Below are 22,965 nucleotides of genomic sequence, written 5' to 3'. Positions count from 1 at the left end.
TTTGCCAGGGCCTATTACCTTTGTACCAAAGGGAAACGCTTTTTATCCCTGTTGAGCAGAATCTACAAAACAAGCCTAAGAAATTGCAACAAATGATGTTAAAATGGAAACATTATGGGGCCAGCCCAGTGGTGTAGTGGTTAAGTTCACCTGCTCCACTTCGGCCGCCCAGAGGCCCAGAGACCGTGGGTTCAGATCCCGGGTGCAGACCTACACCCCACTCATCAAGCCATGCTGTGGTGGCATCCCATATACAAAAAGTAGAGGAAGATGGGTACAGATGTTAGCTTAGGGCCAATCTTCCTCAAGCAAAAAGAGGAAGATTGGCAACAGATGTTAGCTCAGGGCCACTCTTCCTAACCAAAAACAAAAGAAAAATTGGCCAAAAAAAAGGTAAACATTAGGACAGAGAGAAATAGTAAATGGCATTTATTTTGTCTAGATTTACTACTTTCCAATTTTCTACATCCGATCTTTTCTTCTCAGGGGAAGAAGAGGAAAGAGAAACTTCTTTCTGCTTCTGAAATCTCCTAGCATGTTGCTGTTGACTTATCGATGGCAAAACAGTCTTTGGAGTATCCCTTGTTCCTCAATATGCCCAATCTTTTACCAATACTGTGCTTTCTCCTTTAGCAGAATCCCTCCTCTCAATTCTGCTCCCCACTGCCTCGACACCTTCTCACTGCCCTGCCCGCCTGTGTTGGGAATCAGGATGCACGAATCCTCATTTAATCCTTTTCCAATGTGGCTTAGGACCCGTTGCTCTTTTCTCCTCATTTCATTATCTGAAAATGGAGAGAATAGTACCTAACTTGAAGGTGAAGATCAAAAAAGGATATTGTGGGCAGTGGACCTAGCACGGTCCTGGCCCAGAGAAGCGCTTGATCTAATCGGCTCCTCCCTTTACGCAGCAACCTTCCCCACATCCATTCAACCACTGGTTCATTCTTCTGACGATATCGCTTTCGTCCTGTTACTCCCTAACCCCAGGCTCTAAACATGAGTCACAGCCCAGCCATCTGATCAAGAGCATAGACAAAGGTTTCTCAACCTGTTTTTCGTTATCATCCCCAAATAAGTCTTTTTAGACGTTATGTTCTTAATCGCCTCTTGTGAAATTTTAGCAGCATAGATATGCCATCTATCTGTCTATATCCTGTGCGTATATCTACGCTTTAGACGAGAAGCACAAGAACCAATTTTCACCCTCTTGGAGGCAATGTCACCCTCATTGAGAATGCGTGGCATAGATCATGAAACCTAAATGCTAAATTAAAATCCTGCCTCTGCCGCGTATGAGCTGTGTGCCCTTGAGCAGGTTACGTAACCTCTCCTGGCTTCGGTTTCCTCACCTGTAAAACGAGGATAATGATAGTACCTCCTTCTGCGATCATTGGGTTACATGAGTTCACGTGCATAGAGGACTTAGAATGCTGCCTAGCACATACGCCGTGCTGCATAAAGGTTTGCTGTGGTTACCCCCAAAGCTCCCCACAGCCCTTAGCAAAAGTGGGAATATCTCAGCCTGCCAATCAAGGCCTAATCATATCCTTACTTCCCTTTGCTGTGTCTCTCCCACAAAGCTTTACTCAAACCAAGTCTCCAGTCCTCGCCGGCCTTGTAAGTCAGTGCCCATCACTGCCAGGCTGTTCCCATTATCCTCGTGGCCTCTCTGCCATGGCTTTTGCCACTAAGCCAGCCCAGCACACCCTCATCCCTCCACCCAACAGAAACCAGGCTGTCCTCGGCATTTACTGTCTCAATTGGAAGAGAAACTGATGGTGATAAAGAACTTATAAATGAGTGTAGGGGAGGAAATATCATTCCTACCCTTTACCACGTCTTACCAAGGCTTCTGCCAGTTTTCCCAGGACCCCAGCCACAGGCTTCAAGCAAGTGAGGTGTCTCAGAGGTCCTAGCTGAGTAGCCAGAAACTGTAGCAGAGGAAAAGTCATTTTCCCTCTACCTTTCTGAGTTCTTGGCTGAGACCCCTGTAATAAAGAAAGATTAACAGGAGAAAACAGCCATAAGTTTATTAACATGGATACCTCATATATACATGGGAGACACCCAAGGGAAAATGAGTAATTCCTCAAGGTGGCTTACAATTCAGGCTTAAATACCAGCTTAATAGGGAAAGGGCAGGGGCGATGGAGACTATTAAGAAGAGAGTAAATGATTTTTTGGAAAGATGAATGGGCCCTTGAAGAATAGATGGGAGGTATGATCGTTGGTAATGTGGGAGATCAAGATTTGGCCACCCTGAAATCTATCTCTTTACCTTGGTTGTTTTCTCTAGGGACATTTGACCTCCCCCACTAACTGCCTAAAGAATTTGACATGGTGGCTCCTTCCTGGAACAGATCTATCATGATGGCTGTAAAGATAATGTAGGATGGAGGTTACAATAGGAAAGGCACAAACAAGCCCATCTTATCGGAAGTTCTGTCTCTCTGGCCACATTCTCTGGATAGCCCTGCGAGGAGTTGCCAGACAATCATTTACATTTATAAGGGAAATCTCCATTTGTAAAGGTATCTCCCTCTCTGTTTTGGGAAGAGGGGGGGATGGCCTCATTTCTAGAAACTTATCAATGTGGAAGGTGAGGCCTTAAATCTGCATAATAACCTTACTCTTGTTTACTGTGCTTTAGTGGTAATCCCCTGTAACTGACTCCCCCCACCTCCAAAATCCTCCTTTGTCATTGGCTGAACATGGTCTTTAAGAAGAGAATTTCTGCTATTGTGTTGAGAAACGCAGTGTCCCTGCTTTCTCCCATGTATACATGTTATTAAACTTGGTATTGTTTTCTCCTGCTAACCTGTCTTGTTGATTATTTGGCCAGCCATAAGAACCTTAAGGAAAAGAGCAGAGGGAGATTCTTCCTCTTCCCCCAACAGTAACAAAGATTGTCTGGGTGTGGTATCAACTCCTAGTCTCCTCTCCTGTGATAGTCAGTGTTCCCTGGTTGATGAAACTCCTGGGAAGGAGATTTATGACGATCGAGTTACTTTTGCAGATTCTGTCTTTAGGCAGATTGGGGGAGTTCAGAGAAAGCCTCTTTCTGCATTTGCTGTTCTTCAAGTGCCTCCAGCTCAAAATAATCAATATGCCAAAGGGGCATATTTTGGGGTGGTGTATTCTGCTACCCTTCATAAGGAATGGCTCAGACAAAGGGTGAAGCCAAAGGTCTGAGGAAATGAGGGGCAAAGACTGGTCTAAGGAATGGGGAAGCACCCAGAGTGAGAGGACTGGCAGAGGTGAACAGGAGGCCGGGGAGGAGAAGGTCCCCAGGGCAGAGCCAGAGACGCCTTTACGGAGGCCTGTGGAGGTGTGGGGAAGTGGGGAGGCTGCCGAGGCTCGCCTGTCTCGTGGAGTGGGCCAAGAATGCAAAGCCCCAGCTGCTCTTCCCTTGGCCCGTTTCCCAGGGTGGTGTTTGCAGTCTGAGAGATGAGGTAATGTCTCCCTCGGGGCCAAGGAGCAGGCTTGCTCACTGCTTGCTATAAAATGCCATGGTCCCCAAGCTCGGGGTTCCTCTCTGGTCGTGCAGACTCCTTCGTGTGCGGGTGTCCATTTCAGTCCACCACGTCACCCTGTGGGATTCGGGAGGGAAGAGAACTGACACAAACATGCTGCTTGCCGGGCCATGAGTCATCAAGTCCTGTCTTCTACCAGCATCCATGGAACAGTAAAGGCTTACTTGTTAGCTTCAAAGGAGGGTAAAATTGAATGCCAGCCCTGCCTGCCCAGTGAGATGTGAAGGAAAGAGCAGCCACATATGCACCGGCCGGGAGATGGTCCAAGGAAGGGGTGGAATCATGCGAAGGCCATGCTTACTTATGAGCCCGGACACTTGAACTGACAATGAGCAGAACCTTGGAGGGTTTAAGTCAGTAGTCTGGGGTTTAGAAAGAGCTCTCTGGCTTCTGGGTGGACAATGGTCAATGGGGTAAATGGTGAGAGGTATGAAGGACATGGATGGGCATCGGAGGTCATGCAAGCTCCGGCTAGAGACAGAGACGTGGGAATCAGATCACAGAGATGGTCCCTAACGTGGGGGAAATGAGATTGTCCAGGAAGACTGTGTGACTGGAAGAGAGGGGGAGTCTTGGCCCAATCCCAGAGAAAAGCAGGAGGCAGCAGGAGGGGTGTCAAAGGCAGGACAGGGGGTTGAAGCGGCTGACCCCGCTGAGTGGACCCTGAGACAGGTGGCCGTGGGGTGGGGATGAGAAAGGGCCAGTATCAGAGAGCGGGGTGCGGGGGCTGCAGCCTCCTGGCCACGGGCAAGGAAAGGTGGCCTAACACTGAGGCTGGGGGCAGAGAAGGAGAGGAAACTGGCCATGGACTTCCTCAAACACCAGCAGGACACCGGGCCTGCGGCACTGCAGTTCCAGCCACAGCTCTCTCCTGGCTGGGCTGTGACGGGGACTGAGGAGGAGGCCAGGGAGGTAGCACACAGTACACCCTGCCCTCAGGAGCTCACAGCAACCCAGAGCTAAGGAAGTGCTGGGGCACCAGGCTGCGAGGTGGGCAAGGAGGAGCCAGGGAAGGCCTTGGAGGAGTCGCTGACCATTTAATAAACACGTGCTGAGGGTCCACAGGAGCCAGACCCTGGCGAGGCCCTGGGATAGGGACGGACCTGAAGCAGTATTTGCCACGAACAAGAGCCAGGCAGGTAAGGCAGTGGCGGGAAGGCAGTGAGGCCGTGGTGGTTGAGACTCTCCTGGGCAGGGAGCAGGAGCATGGCCTGGGAGAGTCCAGGCCCAGCCGGGCTCGCTGTCCAGCTGGAACAGGGGCAGCTCTGAGAGAGAACGCAGAAAGGAGCCTGGGCCAGTTTGCAGGTGAAGCTTGCGCCCATCAGATATGTAACTTGGGCTTAACTGAAAGGTGTAGGGAGCCACTGAATGCCTTGAAGGAGGGAGGTGAGGAAAAAAACAACTATTAAGCATCTACCAGGTGCCAGGCCCTCACTAGGTGCTTTCTGTGCCAACGTTTCTCAAACTCAACTTGCTTACCAATCTCATGAGAATTTCATTAAAATGCAGAGTGGAATTCAGTAGGTCTAGGGCAGGACCTGAGGTGCTGCATTTCTAATGAGCCCTCAACTGGGACCACACTTTGAGGAGAGAAGCTGTAGCTCATTTCGTCTGCCCCTCAATGCTGTCCGGTAAGTGTGATGGGCTCCTTTCTATGGGCAGGAAAACTGAGTCTCAGTGGGCTTCCCCGACCTGCCTGAAGGCACGCCATTGAAGGGAGCTGCCGCTGTTCCCTGCCCTCCACCCATGTGGGGGTAAATAACACAGCCTCCAAATCATCCCTCCCTCCAACCCCCTCTGGGTCTGCCCCAGGCTTGGGTCTTCCAGGTTTGTGAATACAGACCCTCCTGTCATCAGCTGGCCTCCAGCCTGGAGCTTCTGAGTTTGCCAGCAGCAGCATCTAAGTTAGTCTACCTCACAGGAAACCAGATACTATTGGCTAACTCTGCAAATAAAGATGCCCTCAGAAGGAGAGAAAGGGAAATACTCTCTGGTAGAGGCTGCGTGGGACAGGGTGGCTGATTGGTGCATCCAGACGTTCCCTTCCCAGGCCCAGCCCAGGTAGGAGCAGAGGACTCAGCACCTGTGGGCACACTGGGCGGGGCACTGTGGTCAGAGGTCAGAGTGGGTTAACGATGCTGGTGCACTCTACGTGCCAACAAGGGAGACCAGTTTCCTGAGGATGTTGCAGCCTATATGTCCAAGGGGCCTGAGTAGTGGAGGGCAGAGTGTGTTTAGATCATTTATGATACACTCAACGTGATGGAATATGATTAGAAGCGTTAGTAATTTAGGGACATGGAGAAATTCTCATGATTTGACATTAACTAAAAAAAAGCATCATTTAAAATTGCATCTGGATGATATCGAGGAATTATTTTTAATGTTTGAAGATGAGAAACAGTATTGAAGTTATTTTTTTTTAAAGAGTTATTATTTCAGAGTCTCACACTTAACTTTTTATGGGTGAAACACTATGACATCTGGGTTTATTTTTACTTTTTTTTATGTTTTTTTTTTTTGTGTGTGTGTGTGCGTGTGAGGAAGATCAGCACTGGACTAACATCCATGCTAATCCTCCTCTTTTTGCTGAGAAAGACTGGCTCTGAGCTAACATCTATTGCCAATCCTCCTCCTTTTTTCCCCCAAAGCCCCAGTAGATAGTTGTATGTCATAGTTGCACATCCTTCTAGTTGCTGTATGTGGGACACTGCCTCAGCACGGCCGGAGAAGCGGTGCATCAGTGCGTGCCCGGGATCCGAACCCAGGCTGCCAGTAGCCGAGCATGTGCACTTAACCGCTAAGCCATAGGGTTGGCCACATGGGTTTATTTTTAAATAATCCAGTAGGACATGAAGTGAGGAACAGATGAAATATTGACCCTGAGTTGCTAATTGTTGAAGCTGGGTGATGGGTGTATGGGGGTTCTCTTTGCTTTAATTTATGTTCGAAAATTTTATAATAAAAAGTTTTTAAAATAGCATCTGCCTTTTAAATATAAATATACTTAATATGAATATAAAAATATGCATAAAGATTGGATGGAAAAAAGCTAAAAGCTAGCTGTAGTTGATGCTGCAAAGTAGGATTGTAGATAGTTTTGGGTTTTTTTCCTTTTACTTCCATGCTTTTTTATGCTGTCTACATTTTTTACAAAAAGCACCTATTGCAATTATAATGAAAACTCTTTGAATTAATAAATTGCTGGCACAAATTCAGTGTTCAATTTTGATATATGCTGTTCTAATCACTGTGAGTTTACTCAAGTGCAGAAGGTCTGTGTCGTTGGAAAACACAGCCTTCAGAGAGAAATTATGAGCGGACGCACAACTGGGTGCAAGACAGGAGGAAATACATAGAGGTCCCCAATGAGCACAAGCCATTCCTCATGGCTTGACTTGAACCTGGCCATCACGGCCTCACAGAGCGCTGCAGTCAGCTCTGTAAGTTCACAGCCAGGCCCAGAGAAAGGCCGGGGAGTTTTAGTATCTCCCCTTCCCCCAGAAAAGGTTCTTTTCCCTTTTCAAATACTTGAGATAGAAAATTTGTGGTAGAAAAGAACTTGAACTAGAAGGAAAGAAGATTGAACGGTGTGAGAAGCAGGCAAGAAAACTTTCCGGGTAAGCCGGGACTCCCAGGGTCTGCTCGGGGGACAGGTCATCCCTGCCCAGGGGCGCTTGGGAGGGGCCTGGGCTTTGTGAGATGAAGCAGGTGGCACCTGGGCCACTGATCCTTGGGGACCGCTGTGTGTGTGTGTGTGTGTGTGTGCGCGTGTGTGTGTGTGGCCAGGGTGGATTCACATCCTTGCCTTCCTCTTGGCTTGGCTTTATTTTCACCCAGGGAAGCAGGGCAGGAAATAGTCTTAGCCCGAATTCGTTCTGATCCCTTTTAGCTCTCAGACTGACCTGGCTCTCACCCACACCCTTGGGAAGGGAGCACCGGACGATGTGTCAGCCACATGCCAGCCATACCGCAGTCCTGCTGACAGCTGTCACTCTCCCCCCCTCACAGATGGGGTGGGGGAGATTGCTTGACTTTGGAACGAAGCCCTGGCTCTGTGCCTGACCTTGCTATAAACCTCAAGTCCTGCTTCTAACGTGGAAATTGGCCATGAGTTGATAATCACTGAACCTGGGTGATGGGAACACACTAAGTCTCTGGGATGATTCAGGGCATGGTATGGAAAGTTCCAAGCACACTGCTTGGCCCATATTTGGTGCTCAAGAAACAATTTACGTTGTTATGGGAAACTAAGGCTCAGAAAATTTGTGCACCTTAAGATCATTGAGTACTTTCAAATGAGGTTGTGAGGAGCAGGAGAGGAAGAGACGTGCCACAGCTGACCCAGTCCAGGACCAACGTCCACTCCCTTCCCCACCCCCTATCCCGGCCAGACTGCAGAAGGACAGCAATGTCAGAGACCCTGGCCTCAAAGAACCTCCTTCCCGGGATCTGAGACATTCAGCTGCCCCCTACCCAGCCCGACCTCTGACCTGGACAGAGTCCGCGGCTGCCCCTGTTTTAATCAGGCTCAAACTTTTCCCCCTTGAAGATGTTCAGAGCCAGCACCGGCAGCCAGTGAGCTAGCCAGGGAGGGGCGTCCTGCTGTTCCATGACAGGTGACAGCTATGAGGCGGTGGAGCCAGAGTGGCACAAGCCAGGTCTTCGCTGACTTTTCCGAGAACTTGTTCTGATTCCCAGCAGCGCAGTCCAGGGAGTCCAAGGGCTTGAGCTCTCTTGCATCACTCAGTCTGCCCAGGACAGCCAAGGGAAGGTTGAGGCTTCTAGCTGAATCCTGATCCTGCCTGCCCTCCTTGAGGGCTCAGAACGTGCTGACTGCCCCGAGGGCTGGAATTCTCATGGTTCTCCAGCCACAGAGGGAGCTTCGACCACCTCATTTTTTTGTCTGGCCAAAGTGCCACTATTTTGGATAGTGAGTCTTGGTAGGGAAGAAAACCTGTATCACATTTCCTCAAATTCCTTCCCAGGTGCTCTTTGTCCTTTTCTTTAAACCTATGTTCCTTGTGAAATATAACACACTCAAAGAACAGAGTGCAGATTAATAACTTATTGTAAATTGATCTCCCACCTAACCGTCATCCAGGCAGTGGGGGAGCTCCGGGCCGGCCCCCCGCAGCCTCCCTCAGGTCCCTTGCTGGCCATGACCCCCCCCTCGAAGTCACCCCAGTCCTGACTTTTATGGTCGTTGCTTCCTTGCTTGTCCTGATAGTTTTACCGCCTAGATAGGCATCCCTAAACAACATGGATTATCTTTGCCTGTTTCTGGTCTGCATATACATGGATTCACACAGTAGGTCTGCTTTTTGGTCCACATTGTAAAAGTGCATCCGTGTTGTAGGAGATACAGATGCACACACAAAAGTTCTTACGGCAGCGTTGTTCACCGTGGCCCCAAACTGAAAGCTGCCCCAGTGTGCATCAACAGGAGGACAGATGATAATTGTGGAACACCCACACAGTGGAATCCTATATAGCAATGACAGTGAACAGACCCCAGCCACAGCAATAGCACGGATGAGATACTGCCAGAAATGCTGAGATGAATTTACAGATAGACACGAAATTGGTCCTTATCCACGTGGCAGTTATCAAATGTACCTCCACTAGACACAATTTCTGCTTCCATCAACAAGAATTATTGCATTGCTGCCAGTCTCCTACAACTTACAGAGCTGTAAATTAACTGAGACAATGAAAGGGGGAGATGGCCCCGAAGACCGTGCTAGATAAAACACTCAGTAATTATTTTTTGCCTATTTCAAAGTCTTTTATAATTTTTCCTTATAATTCCTTAGTGGGGAATTGGAGGCCCCTCTGTTTACCCCTCTTCTGCCTTCTCGGTCTTGGCTCTCTCTGCGTCCTTACCTGAGCCCTCCACTCAGACTGAACGGGACTTTCCTGAATGCTCTGGGAACATGTTGACCCCTCCCAACCCCTCCATCCTCACTTCCTTCTGTTTCTAGCATATTCCCTCACACCCTCTCTGCCTGGCCTTGACCCCAGGAGACCTCCCCATGCTCAGACCCTTGATGCCTTTGACTTCAAACCCCTCCTCCCTTCCCACCTCCACCTTTGTCTACCTGGAAGATCCTCCCAGCCTTTAAGACTCAGAGTAAATTGCCCATCCCTTGGGTTTCTTATATTCTGTGACTAAACAATAATAAAAATTTACAGAGAGTATATCTTAAACCTTTTTACCTTGTAGAATTTAGCACAGTGTCTGGTGTTGGGGAAATATAATTAAAAACAAAATCTCCTCCAACCCAGGAAAACCTCCTCACAAAGAAAGTAGAGAAAGAACACACTTTTATTATTGAATAAGCATTAAGCAGAATGTGATGTGCATCACTTGGCAATCCACTAAGAGATTGCAAAGACAGAAAAAAATCTCACTCTTTTATACAGCCTAGCAGGTACAACCCCTTACATACATGTTCTCAAGATAAACAATAACTAGTCCTCATGTAAGAGGCCTTGACAGTCACACATAGTTCATTCTGACTTTTCCGTGGTAACTGGGGTCATTATCTGTGTTAGCTGATTGGCTTCTCTTCTCATCTCTCTCTTTCTCTCTTTTTTTTTTTTTTTTTTTTTTGCTGAGGAAGATTCACCCTGAGCTAACGTCTGTGCCAATCTTCCTCTATTTTGTATGTGGGTCACTGCCACAACATGGCCACCAATGAGTGGTGTAGGTCTGTGCCTGGGAACCAAACTCGGGTCGCCGAAGTGGAGCGTGCCGAGCTTGACCACTAGGCTACGGCAGGAGGTGGTTTTGCAACTTGGAGCAAGGAACCCACCCAAGGCAGCCTCTTTCTCTCCCCAGAAACTGGGAAATGGGGCACTAGCTCTCAATGTTTACATTTCAAAGAGATAGCTCCCAGGTCCTGGAGAAAGACATTCTTGGTTCATAAAGCTGACATGAGCATCTATCACCTTTTCAAAAGCATATATATCCACATCTCAAAGGCTTACAACTACAAGTTTTCTAAGGTAAATGCTCTAAGAAAAAGGAGGCCAGGGGAATCTCTTCCTTTATTTTCAACAGGAGAGAAATAAGCCTCTTATTTTTAATTTCTGTTTGTCCTTACACCAGCATATGGTAAAGATACTTAATAGATATTGGCTTAATTAATAATTAATTAATAAACAATTCCATCTTTTCCTCAATTATTAAAAAAAAAGTCATGAAGCATTTCCTTTCAAAATTTCACACTTCGCTTTGCGTGAATCAATACTATAGAGTACTTAGAAGTGGAAAGGGGAGGGAGGTGTGTCAAACCCAGAACAGCAGCAGGTTCTGTAAAGGGGTGGCTCACTGAACAGAGGGGCCTGCCCCACAGGAATGGTTTTCTCCTGTTGCTGGTTTTGGCTTGTGGTGTGCATTTGTCCCATATGTGGTGGGTGGGTAACATCATGCTGTTTTAGGTGGACTCGTTGGTGACTTGCACAGGGCATGGGGTGCAAGTTATAAACTGTGTTCTTATAGATCCTTAGTGGGGAATTCAAGGCCCCTCCACCTGCCTCTCCTCTGTCTTCTCAGCTTTAGCTCTCTCTGCAGCTTAAGGGGTGTCTCGTATAAAAACAGCTGTCATTGTAAGCGGGAAAACCGCTAGGACCTGATAAAACTCAGAGTCCCAAACTGCCGGGGGTGTGAGCTTGGGGCCAGACTGAGAACCTTTCTATCTAATACCAGGTGAAGCTCAAGACTTGTCAGAACTCGACATCGACTGATCCATCCAGCTCCCTGTCTCTAATCAGAACTTGATCTAGTGCTCAGAGGCTGCGAGCCCAGAAGCTTCGTGCTCCCCGGGAAGGCTGCTGCACAGCCGCTCCAGCTGCCACTAGGCCACGCTTTCGCTGACCCGGGACCCATGTTGCTCTTCAAGACTGTTTCCTTCTGTTCAGCTCTTGTTGAAAAATTGAGCCTGCCAGAGCCGACCAGGCCCTTAGAGATGATCTAGATGCTTTCATTTCACACAAGACACTGAAGCAGGGCTGGAAGTGAGCTACCCAGGGTCTCCCAGCTGTCCACGGGGTGTGGTCCCCTATGAAGTGCATGGCCCTGAAAAACATCACCATATATTTGAAAGTAGGAAATAAGCTGACCCTTCAGCCTTCAGCCTTTTCTTCTCCGGAGAAAAGGATCCCAGTTTCTTCACCACCTCTGATAAGAGCTCGATTCTGGAGGTCTGGCAGTGAGGACCACCTAGCTGGAGAGGCAAATAATATCCCCCCTCCGTTTCCTGCCCACCGTGTCGCTGAGGGTCAGCCTTCTGGGTTCTGAGTCTAGAAGGGAGAAACCCAGGAAGAGTGTTTAGGGTCGCATTGTAGATCATCTTCTTTTCAAGGGGGGGCTGCATCCACTATTTTTCAGGTCTAGTTCCAGAGACGGAGCCTGCAATAACCTGCAGATTTCCCCTCCAAGAGGGAAAGTCTCGAGCAGTGCAGGGGGCATGGCTTTGTGGAAAGATGCATCTGGGTTGAAATCCTGGCTCTCTTGCTTCCTTGGGCAAGTATCCCAATCTCTTAGGGCTACTGTTGGTTACTTAGTACAGTGGGGATAATCATTGCTCGTGTGGGCTTCTGGAGAGAATTAAATGGGATCTTGTATATGGAGCATGACACTTAGCAGGCATCCAGCAATGGCAACCTTCTGTCCTTCTAAAGTGGGGCTCTCTGAGGATAACCTCAGATTCTGGAACACCAACAGCACAAAGGCTTCCCCACGGGGAAAGCTGGGGTCAGGACTAGAGCAATTCTCGAGTTTCATTTGGTCCAAAGGGAAAAAATTAAACTTCACAATTTTCTTAGCATTAGACTGAACCTCAAACCCAGTCTTCACTCAAGGCCTGAAAAAGGTCTCATAAAGAGAGACCAAGGAGGGTGAAAAAAACAAAAGAAAGTGCAGTGGATCTAGAAAACAGTAAGCAGGACATGAAGCCAAAAGAGAGGGGGAAGCAACATGAAAAGGACATCAGACAGAAGAAGAAAAAGGATTTGGGACACCTTATGAGAAGGGAAGTATAGAAAAGGGAAGCTGGTCAGAAACAATGGGTAATGATGACCAAAAAAAAAAAGTTAAAAAATAAACGAGCAGGCCTGAGAAAAGGAAGTGGCCCAAGTGAAGGAGGAAGGAAGAACAGGATCGGCAGGGGAGGCGAGCCAGTCATTTTATCAAGCAGGTCGTCCAAAATTCATCTCTAGTGGGATCCGAAATGCACGTGCGCTCAAAGCTCTGCTTCTGAGTCCAGCTCAAACTCTCCCAGCTCAACACCGTTTAGTAAAGCCTTGACTTAACGGAATAGAGGGTGAGGAGGCCTGAGGACAGCCTGGTGGGGTTTACGCTTGCTGGGCTCTGCCTGAGTTGTGCAGTGCAGCCTCAGAGGCAGTGCCTTCCTTGGAGCTTCACAATGCATGCATCCTTCCTCTTGCAAGACCGTCTATAGGAAACCTAGCTGAGGAGACGCTGCAAAGGCTTATCTCGTTGGATTCTGGCACTTGGTTTCTGTAGTCCTCAGGGCCAGGAAAGCCAGGGTCCAGCCCAAGTGAAAGCCAATTAGACCCCTGGCGGGCCTTTTACCTCCCCTGAAGGCCACCCCTAAGGACTGGCCCTGCTCCCATGTGCTGCCAGGAGGCTCTATCTTCAGGCTCATCTCCCAATCCTAGGACATCTCAGAGGATCCAGAAATAAAAGGTCCTGCCCAGCTCAGGCCCACCCTTCCTCAAAAGGTGCCTTGATAAATCTATCAAGTTCAGTGGAATAATTCAGTAAAGAAGTTCTTCACTAATGTCCGATTTCTACTGTAAACAGTGCCCTCCCGTGCTCTGGGGCTCTGGCCTAAGGAGGCTGGGTTTGAACTGCCTTGAGTGCACAGACTGTAAATCCTCTTCCCAACTGCCTGAAACCGTGGACCCCCTCTGAGTGACACAGTGGAGGTGGCTGCTGTGCCTTGACATTTGCACGGAAGAGAGAGCTGAAACTGCTAGAGCAGGTATCTGCCTGCTGATCAGATGCATTAATAGCCACGCATTAAAAGAGCGTGCTGAGATGAGCAGCTGTGTTTCTAGGTTGTCTTCTCACTGTGGAGAGCTGGTGGGCCTGTGCTTGTCTCCGGGGGCCCTGCATTAGAAGGCTGATGAGTCTCTTCTCTTGCTTCTCTAGGACTTTCATTCATTCATTCACTCATTCATTCATTCATTCAACACACTAGGTATCTATTAAGCTCTCAGAGTTCAAGGGCTCCTGGCCCACGGCAGAAAGGACACCTGTGTGCCCTGTAAGCTCTGCTGGGAACAGGCAATTAAAAGGCTGCTGTCACCATTACTCCCATGGGATTCTCTGAATGAAGGTCTAGGATACAATATTTATCCTTCTGCAAATATTCCTGTGGTATTTGCTCTGTGCCATGCCTCGTCTCCTGTTGAACGCTGGCCTACAGAGCAGAAGAGGACATCGTTCTTCTCTTAGGAACTCCCAGTCTTGGGATAGGGGGATGGGTGAAGGGCTGTAGTGCAAAGTTGAGCTGAGACTGGCCACATCTGGGCCCAAATTGCAGCCCTGCCACAAGCCAGCTGCGTGGCCTTGAGGAAGTTACTCATCTACTTGCCCACAAAGTAGAGATAATAGGGCTGGCCCAGTGGCGTAGTGGTTAAGTTCACACACTCCACTTCTGGCGGCCTAGGGTTCACAGGTTCGGATCCCGGGCGCAGATTCTATGCACTGCTTATCAAGCCATGCTGTGGCGGCGTCCCATATAAAGTAAAGGAAGATGTGCACAGATGTTAACCCAGGGTCAATCTTCCTCAGCAAAGAAGAGGAGGATGGACAACAGGTGTCAGTTCAGGGCTGACCTTCCTTACACACACATTAAAAAAGTAGAGATAATAATCCTTTATGTGTCGGCTACCACTTGTTGAACATGCACAACACGCTGCTGGTTACTGTATTAGGCTATTTGCTTGCTTATTTATTTTAATTTTTCATATAACTCATATTTTTGTTTTTTTATTTTTATTTCTATTTTTTTTGTGTGTGTGAGGAAGATCAGCCCTGAGTTAACATGCATGCTAATCCTCCTCTTTTTGCTGAGGAAGACAGGCTCTGAGCTAACATCTATTGCCAATCTTCCTCCTTTTTTTTTTTCCCCAAAGCCCCAGTAGATAGTTGTATGTCATAGTTGCACATCCTTCTAGTTGCTGTATGTGGGACGCGGCCTCAGCATGGCCAGAGAAGCAGTGCGTCGGTGCACGCCCGGATCCGAACCGGGGCTGCCAGTAGCAGAGCACGCGCACTTAACCGCTAAGCCACGGGGCCGGCCCTATTTTTATTTTTAAAATACCAAGTCAATTAACTAAAATTTTTTCCAAAATAGGTAATATGTATACATACCAAAAAATTCCACAGGTTCACAGTGAAAACTAAATCTCCTTTCCCCCATCCTCTAGTCTGCAGAACCCATCTCCAGCACATTGCTGTCACCACCAGGAGTGTGTCCCCTCAGAGATATTCAGACCTTATACAAACACACGTACACACATCACTCCTTCCCGTGGTGACAGCAGACCACATGCACAGTACCTCACCTGGCTTCTTCCACTTACTGGTTATCTTAGAGACTGTTTCATAATAGAACATATAGACCTGCCTGGTAGTGGTTCATTTTTTTTTTAAACACATGCTTAGTGTTCCATTATTCAGATTGACCATAGTTTAATTTGATCTGTCCCTAAGGATGGACATTGGGGTTGTTTCCCTTCCTTTGTGTTTCAGTCTGGCTGCAGTGGCTATCGGTGTTCACATGTGTGTGAGCATGTCTCTAGGATAAATTCCCAATAAGCAATTTACATCTTATTTCATTCTTATGCTCTCAACGAACATATGAGATTGTTTTTTAGAGAGGGAAATTGAGACGATTGCTTTGATGGCTTTTACCACCCGTTCTGGACTCTGCTTTATTTGGTATCCACTGTGTCCTGTGTCTTCTCCCTACCAGGGTTTGGCTGTGTCTGCTTCATCTTGGGGAAGGAGGAGGGAGAGGGGGACCAGCGTGGGTGGGGCCTCAGCCCCACTCCCCCAACTTCTGGCTGTGTGATGAGCCAGGTGCTACACCTTGCTGTGCCCTCCTGAGCACAGTGTGTTCAGGTGGAGACGTGAACCGTACAAGCAGTGAGTTCTCTGGAGCGACTGTGCGGTTCCTCAGACTCACACAGGAGCTCATTGAAGCTGTGTTCCTCCCATTCCTTCCTCTGTACAAGGTGCAGAATTACTCATGGCAGAGACCACAATATGCTGAGTGAGCATTCACTACCTGCACGGCATTGTGCAAGGGCTCAGGCAGAGCAGTGGGAGACTGGGACACTTCTGGGGTCTTGGCTGAGGACTCTGAGCCACCAGGGAGCCAGGAAGAGACTGCTGAGTGTTGCTGAACTGTCACCTGAGCGGGCCCTCGGGATGGCAGGTAGTGGTCCCAAGCTAAACGGATGCCTCCTGACCAGCCATTTTGCTCTCAATAAGTAATGAGACCAATAGGCAGGCAAAATCATCCCTCCCATAGCGTCCCTGAAATTGCCTCCCATCTGCAGAGGACAAATTGACACAATCTGCCTTTGTCATATTCTGTCTATGTGGACTGTTCCCCACTGAGAGGACAAGCCCCTTCATGGCTGAGACTGTGCCTGACTGATCCCTACATGTGTTCCCTGCCATGCTGAGCCCAGTGCCTGTGGGGACTTCAGATGTGTTTGCTGAATGGATGTTGAACCCCTCCAACCAGGACCACCCCTGGCTTATTTGGCCTCTTGGTGCAAATCAGAGAAGGTGTCCCACGCATGCGGCAGCCCTGAGCCAGGGCGGCCAGAGAGTGAGGGGCTGGATCTGGGACCTCTTTGCCACTCAGCCAGGCAGTCAGTTGTCTATTTCTAACTATCCCTGCCTTCTCCATGCTCTCGTCCCAGCCTTCCCCTTCCTCTCATCATGAACATCCCTGAGCTGTTCAGAGGGCAATGAATTAGATATAGGACTTTCCTTTCAGAATTGCAACAAGCCTGACAGCTTAGTAAAAGCTCAGTAAAGGTTGGCTTACTCTCTCTCCACCAAAAAAAAAAATCTGAAAATAAAACATTTTTTATTTCAGGGGAAAAAAATAAAGCAAAATTTACAGACCAAATTTCCATAATGCCTAGGGTGGGTGTGAAACATGAGCGTCCACAGGCAACCTTGATGATCTCAAAGGTCCAAAGTGCTTCTGCTTCCTCACCTTATGCAGTTATTAAGTGCCTGCTGTATGCAACACACTGTGCCAGGTGCTCCCGTCAGAACAGCGCTGTGGGCAGGCATGAGAATGAATCCCAATTTTGTAGGCGAGGAATGCCAGGCTCAGAGGTTCCAAGTTCACCCAAGGTCACTCAGCCAGAGAGGGCAGATGTGGGATTCAACCTCAGGAGAGCCCAAGTCTGCAGTCCTCACCCTTCCTGCTCACCTCCTTTCTCTCCCTCCTCAAAGACCCAGGGACCCTTGCCCTAAGATTTGTAGGAGGTCCCTGTGTGTAAGGCACAGTGCCAAGAGTGGAAATCAGACCCACTTCCTGCAGATTTGGCAAAACCAAGCCAATCCACAGCCTGAAGTTCCTGGGCTGCAGGTCTGAACACAGGCACGAAGAGATGCAGAATGATTTTATTGGCCTTGGCCTCCTCTTGAGGTTCACTGGAGGGAAGAGGGGAGAGGCGAGCTAGCCCCAAGATCCCTAACTTATAAGCACCAAGGGCCTATTTGCCCAGAGATGGGCCAGGATGCAGAGCAGAAGCTGAGAAGAAAGGAGCAAAACACTGGCTGGGTGGGCCCTCACTTTGGCAGAGACACCATCTCAGTAAAACCAGCATGAAAAGGATGCAGTGGGGTGTGGGAACTCCCTTGGTTAAAGAAATAAGAGTTTGCTTTTAGTTGCGTGGGGAGGGAGGCAGTGACAGCCAGGAGGTGTGTCCTGAATATGCCTGGGGTTTCTGAGGGGCTGGTCTGTGGTGTCCCAAGGAAGAGGAACAGGCCCCAGAGGATCAGGGCGAAAGGGCTGCCCTTGCAGCCTCTGGAGTGGAAGACAAGTGAGTCCTGGCTAGGAGGACACAGTGGGAATGGGACAAGTGTTACTTCCCAAGCTGTGCAGAAATATCTTATCTTTCCATTTTTGCTCAGAAGGAAACAGGAAATAAGAGTAGTGGGTAAGGCCAGGCCAAAGTGAAGTACAGGGTGGTAATTATCAGGTTAATTAGCCACCGGGGCGCAGCCCAGCAGGCTAACTGAGCACAGTCCTCCATCGTGGATCAGTCAGCCCTTCATTACTGCAAAGGCGTGGATGACGGCGACAATTCCTCTTCACTTGGGGTTATAGGATGACCCACCACTCCAGTTTGCTCAGATCTGAGGGGTTTCCAACACGTGAGACCTCAGTGCTAAAACCAGAAAAGTCCTGGGCAAATGGAGACAAGGTAGTCACCCTAGAGTATATGACTCTAGGTCTTACCTATTAAGGAAGAGAAGGACTTGTTGGTTCCAAGATGAAGAGGAAAAGAAATGGCTCTCAAACAAATATGAGGGCTTCTGGGCGTAGGTCTGCTCAGGGATCTGGAGAGTGTCTGAGGCCTCTCTCTCCAGTCTTGGCTTCATGCAGGAGAAATTAGGGTCCAGAGGGCAGAGGAGGTGGGAATAAAGGAAAGGGATGGACTAGAAGTGTGAATTACAGTTGCACTGCCCCATCATCCCACCCCCTCATGCCCCAGCCCATGGTCCTCTCTCCCGCTATCCACACACTAGTCAAGCTAGCTACCTGTTGGAGAAACTTTTGAAAAGCAAAGGAAGAAAGATCTGTCTCAAGCTTCAAAAGGCCTAGATTCAAATGCTACCTGAGCCATTTACTGCTTAGCTTTGGGCAAGTTACCAAAACTCTCAGAGATCTGGTTTCCTCTTCTGTCAAAGGAGTCTGTTACAGCCTCCATCAGGAGACTGTTGTGGGGATTCAACAAGACGACATGCGTGACAACGGGCAATGTAGTGGTTACCCAACCAGCATTTGTTTCTTGCCTATGTGTGGGGCCAGACAGAATTCCAACTTTGTTTCTTGAGCACTAATGCTGCTACTTATTTTCCTTTCTGATCCAGGCCCTCACCATGCCCACCCTCCCTGCTGAATCCACCACAGAATACTTGCAGTACGATGAGTTTGCGGAAGCCTGTAACATGGAGGACGTCGTGGCCTTTGGGACTGTCTTCCTGTCCATAGTTTACTCTCTTGTATTTGCCTTTGGCCTGGTGGGAAATTTGCTGGTGGTGTTTGCCCTCAGAAACAGCCAGAAGCCCAAGAGTATCACCGACATTTACCTCCTGAACCTGGCCTTGTCCGATCTGCTCTTTGTAGCCACTTTGCCCTTCTGGACTCACTATGTGATAAGTGAACAAGGCTTTCACAACGCTGTGTGCAAACTCACCGCCACCTTCTTCTTCATCGGCTTTTTTGGAGGCATATTCTTCATCACCACCATCAGCATTGATAGGTACCTGGCCATTGTCCTGGCCGCCAGCTCCATGAACAACCGGACCGTGCAGCATGGCGTCACCATCAGCCTGGGCATCTGGGCAGCAGCCATCTTGGTGGCAGCACCCCAGTTCATGTTCACAAAAAGCAAAGAAAATGAATGCCTCGGGGACTACCCCGAGGTCCTGCAAGACATCTGGCCCGTGCTCCGCAACGTAGAAATAAATGTTCTTGGCTTCCTGCTCCCCCTGCTCCTTATGAGTTACTGTTACTTCAAAATCATGCGGACACTGTTTTCCTGCAAGAACCACAAGAAAGCTAGAGCCATTAAACTGATCTTTCTGGTGGTCATCGTGTTTTTCCTCTTCTGGACACCCTACAACATTATGATTTTCTTAGAGACACTCAATCTCTACAACTTCTTTCCCAATTGTGACATGAAGAGGGATCTGAAACGGGCCCTCAGTGTGACCGAGACAATAGCATTTATCCACTGTTGCCTCAATCCCCTTATCTATGCCTTTGCTGGAGAGAAGTTCAGAAGATACCTTTACCACCTGTATAGGAAATTCCTGGCTGTCCTGTGTTGTCGTCCCGTCCACGCCAGTTTCTCCCAGTCTGAATCACAAACGAGCAAGCGGGAAAGCATTCTGAGCAGCAATTTTACCCACTACACCAGTGATGGAGATGCGTCCATCTTTCTCTGAAGGGATCCCCAAAACCTTGTCCCAATAGAGAGCCTGGAGTTCCCAAGTCTGACAGAGAACAATGAGGACAGATTTTGTTGTTTCTTACATGCAAGAAATGATGGACCCAATGCCCAAAAAACAACCCTAAAGTGTTTTTGAGAATTGTGCTCAAAATTTGAATGATAAAGGGTAGGCATATTTCTTATTGCAAATATCAGGACTTTTTTGTTTACAAATGACAAAATTCAACTCATTAGCTTAGCTAAAAAGGAGGTGGTGAGTGTTGTTCACACAGCAGCATGGACAAGCGGGTGGCTGTGCCCTCAGAGTGCATGGAAACCAGGGCTTGAATCTAGCCAGAATTTCCTCTTTCTGACTCTCAAATCTCCAGGGGTAACAGAGCTCCCATATTCGCATAACACAACTTTGTTATCAAAGAGAGACTGAGACCCATTTCTCTAGGGTCTCAAGGTCAAAATTCCCAGGGAAGGGCTCTGATTGGCTGAGTTTGTATCAGATGACCATCCCTGGACCAAGTGGTGGTATCCACAGGCAAGGGATAGTAAGACGGCAGCTTCCATTCCAATCTCATGGGTAGAGGTGCAGGAAGACGTATTTCCAAGAAGCTGGAGGGGTGGGTGCTGTGTTGATCAGAGAGGACAAGAGCTGCCCACCAACTTCACCATGTGTCTGGCTCAGCCTGCCCCTGATTGTACCAGCCAGCACTCACTGCCAGCCTCCTCTTCATTAAACCCCCTTCTGCCATGACCCCAAACCTACAAAGGTTCCCCATCAAGCCCAAACTCAAATGCCTGGCCTCTGAGACCCTCCACCATGTGGTCCCACTAACAGATTCCCAATTGCCTCTCCTTCCCAAAGGACTCTACCTACCCTGTCAGTCAGGTTTCTCCCATCCAACTCCGTGCATCTCCACCTCCTCCCAAACCCAGAGGGAGAAATAGAAAGAATCCTGGCCCAAACTGAGAAGTGATGGTTTCTAATCTCAACTCCATCTACTGGGTAGCTTAGGGCCAACTTAGCTTCAGTTTCCTCATTTGTAGAATGGAGATAATGGTACTTTTCACATACGGAGTATTCTTTCCAGCGTGAAGAACCAGGCACCAACTCTTGCAGGTCCCAAACCTCTTGTCTGCTTCCCAGACTTCAGCTTTCCCCTGACCTGGCACCATGCTTAAGCAGTAGTGTTGACAGAGCTTGGAGGAGCCTGCAGGCTCTGCTGCATGATATAGCCCAGATACAGAAGGGGCTGGTCCCTACAGTGGCACTCAATGGACACTCCTGGATGTACAGATTGATAACCTTCCCTGACCCAACCCTCCCAGGCTGCCTTGAACATTCCTTCCTAATCCCCTCATGGCAAGACTCTGCCCATCTGGAGAGAACCCCCAACATTCATGCCACAGCCAGCCTGGAGAACCAGGGTCACAAGAGCAGCTTTCTTTTTTCAGTAAACATTTGGGATGCTCTAAAACTTTAAAGCTTGAAGATCAACTGTAATAATGCTAAAGAAAATGTCATCTCTAACCTAACTACACAATATTTTCATCTGCCCATCCAGACCCTGTTCATACCCTCACATGTTTAGAGTTGCAGTCATAATGTACAGTTTTATAACCTGCTTTTTTCCTCTTAACATTAGGCCACAAATAGCTATCCTTTTCTATAGAGTTTTGTAATGGTCATTTCAGAAGACTTTGCCAGGTTGTGTATTCATTGAAGGCATCTGACTCTGCTGTATGTCTGATACCTCCTTGGCAGTCAGTATATTTGTTTAATCAATGAGAGAATAAATCATGTTCCATCAAGATCATATACTGTAGGTTGCTCATCATTATGCTATTGACAAATGTTTCACTTGTTCCAACTATTTAGCAAATACATATTTTAAAGTACTTTTATCTGTGTAATTTCCTTTCCCCTCTTCAATTACTTCCTTTGGATAAATTCCTTGCCATGGGGATAACTGGGTCAAAGGGCAAGGGAACTTTTTAGCTTTTGATGCATACGTATGCAACTAGTATATTGACATTACAAAACCTTCATTGAGCCTATATTATATGCAACAGGTGAGCTCAGATCCAGAGCTGTTCCAAAGACGAGTGAGACCAGGTCTCTGCCCTCAATGCTTAATAGGTGCTTAACATTTAAATGCAGAAAAGAGAAGTGACCAAATAAGCACACTTCACATTAATTGGTAGCACAAGGGCAGTGACAATCTGAGCTGAGTCTTTAAGGGTAAGGTGCTCTCCAGGCAAAGGAGGGGATGGTATTCTAGGCTAGTGGATGGCATACATGAAGGAGATGTGTGAGAGCCTGGGGAGCTTGAGATCTTAAGAAAAAAGTGTGTGAATATTGAAAGGCATTGGGAGCAGAGTGGATGGTGGGAACCTTACGGAGCGTTGGCTCAAATAACCAATGGAGGGGGGCATTCTCCTAAGGGTGTTCACAAGCTTGCTCCATTATTGCTTGATCCTCATTCAGGATCAAGCAACTTTTGATTCAAGAAACTTGAATCATGAAACTTTTAATTGAATTTTAACTTATCTCTGGCCTCCCAAGAAAAAAGGAAAAAATTCTTTTGGCTTGAGAAACAAAAGCAGAAGAACAAACACTTTCACTTCTAGAAGAAAATTAAATATGTATCATAAGAAACGTTCCTTCATTCATTTTGCTGAAAAAAACAGACTAGGGAGAAACAAAGGAAGTTCGTTAAAAAACCCTAAGTAGCAATGATGTGGTGTCTAAACAAAGGCAGGCACATTTGAAAAGGACAGTTGGCCCGAGAGATCCACTGCTGCTTCTGAGCCCTGGGCTTCCCAAAAGCAGAGGGAAATGATGCACTCCAAAGGCAGAGAGAGATCTACACTTCAGTCCCAACGTATTAACTCTGTGATCTTGCTCAAGTTACGTAACATCTCTGAGGCTCAGTTTCCTTATCTGGAAAATAAGAATAAAAGTAGTGCCTACCTCCTAGTATTATTATGAGGATTTAGAAAGATTGCCTCCACAAAGCTCACAGCACAGGCCTGGCAAAGCAAGCTCAAATAAATGATGGCCACTAATTCGATTCTTTTTCTTATTAATATTAGACTGAAGCTTTCCCAGTGAGGAAACTCATATTGTCTCATCCTGGCCTTCTTGCTTTTCTTAGTCCTAGAATCACAGAATTCCGGGTGG

The 22,965-nt window shown here is 47.9% G+C and overlaps 1 protein-coding gene across 3 annotated transcripts; it reads left to right on the top strand.

The window, feature by feature from the left end:
• Positions 1-5,508: 5,508 nt before the first annotated feature.
• On the top strand, positions 5,509-21,682 carry CX3CR1 (C-X3-C motif chemokine receptor 1). 3 transcript variants are annotated; one of them, XM_058555488.1, is made up of 2 exons: positions 5,509-5,561; positions 18,706-21,682. In XM_058555488.1, exon 2 carries the CDS (start codon positions 18,715-18,717, stop codon positions 19,783-19,785), a length of 1,071 nt encoding a protein of 356 aa, XP_058411471.1. In that variant the 5' UTR covers positions 5,509-5,561; positions 18,706-18,714; the 3' UTR covers positions 19,786-21,682. The 3 variants fall into 3 exon arrangements, with proteins under 3 accessions (XP_058411471.1, XP_058411469.1, XP_058411470.1); XM_058555486.1 differs by having other exon boundaries at positions 5,531-5,597; XM_058555487.1 differs by lacking the exon at positions 5,509-5,561 and adding an exon at positions 6,664-7,156.
• The last annotated feature ends 1,283 nt before the right edge of the window (positions 21,683-22,965 follow it).

The sequence above is a fragment of the Diceros bicornis genome, chromosome 2, assembly GCF_020826845.1.
Source record: "Diceros bicornis minor isolate mBicDic1 chromosome 2, mDicBic1.mat.cur, whole genome shotgun sequence".
Lineage (NCBI taxonomy): Eukaryota > Metazoa > Chordata > Mammalia > Perissodactyla > Rhinocerotidae > Diceros > Diceros bicornis.
This window is presented reverse-complemented; position numbering and strand designations above follow the sequence as displayed.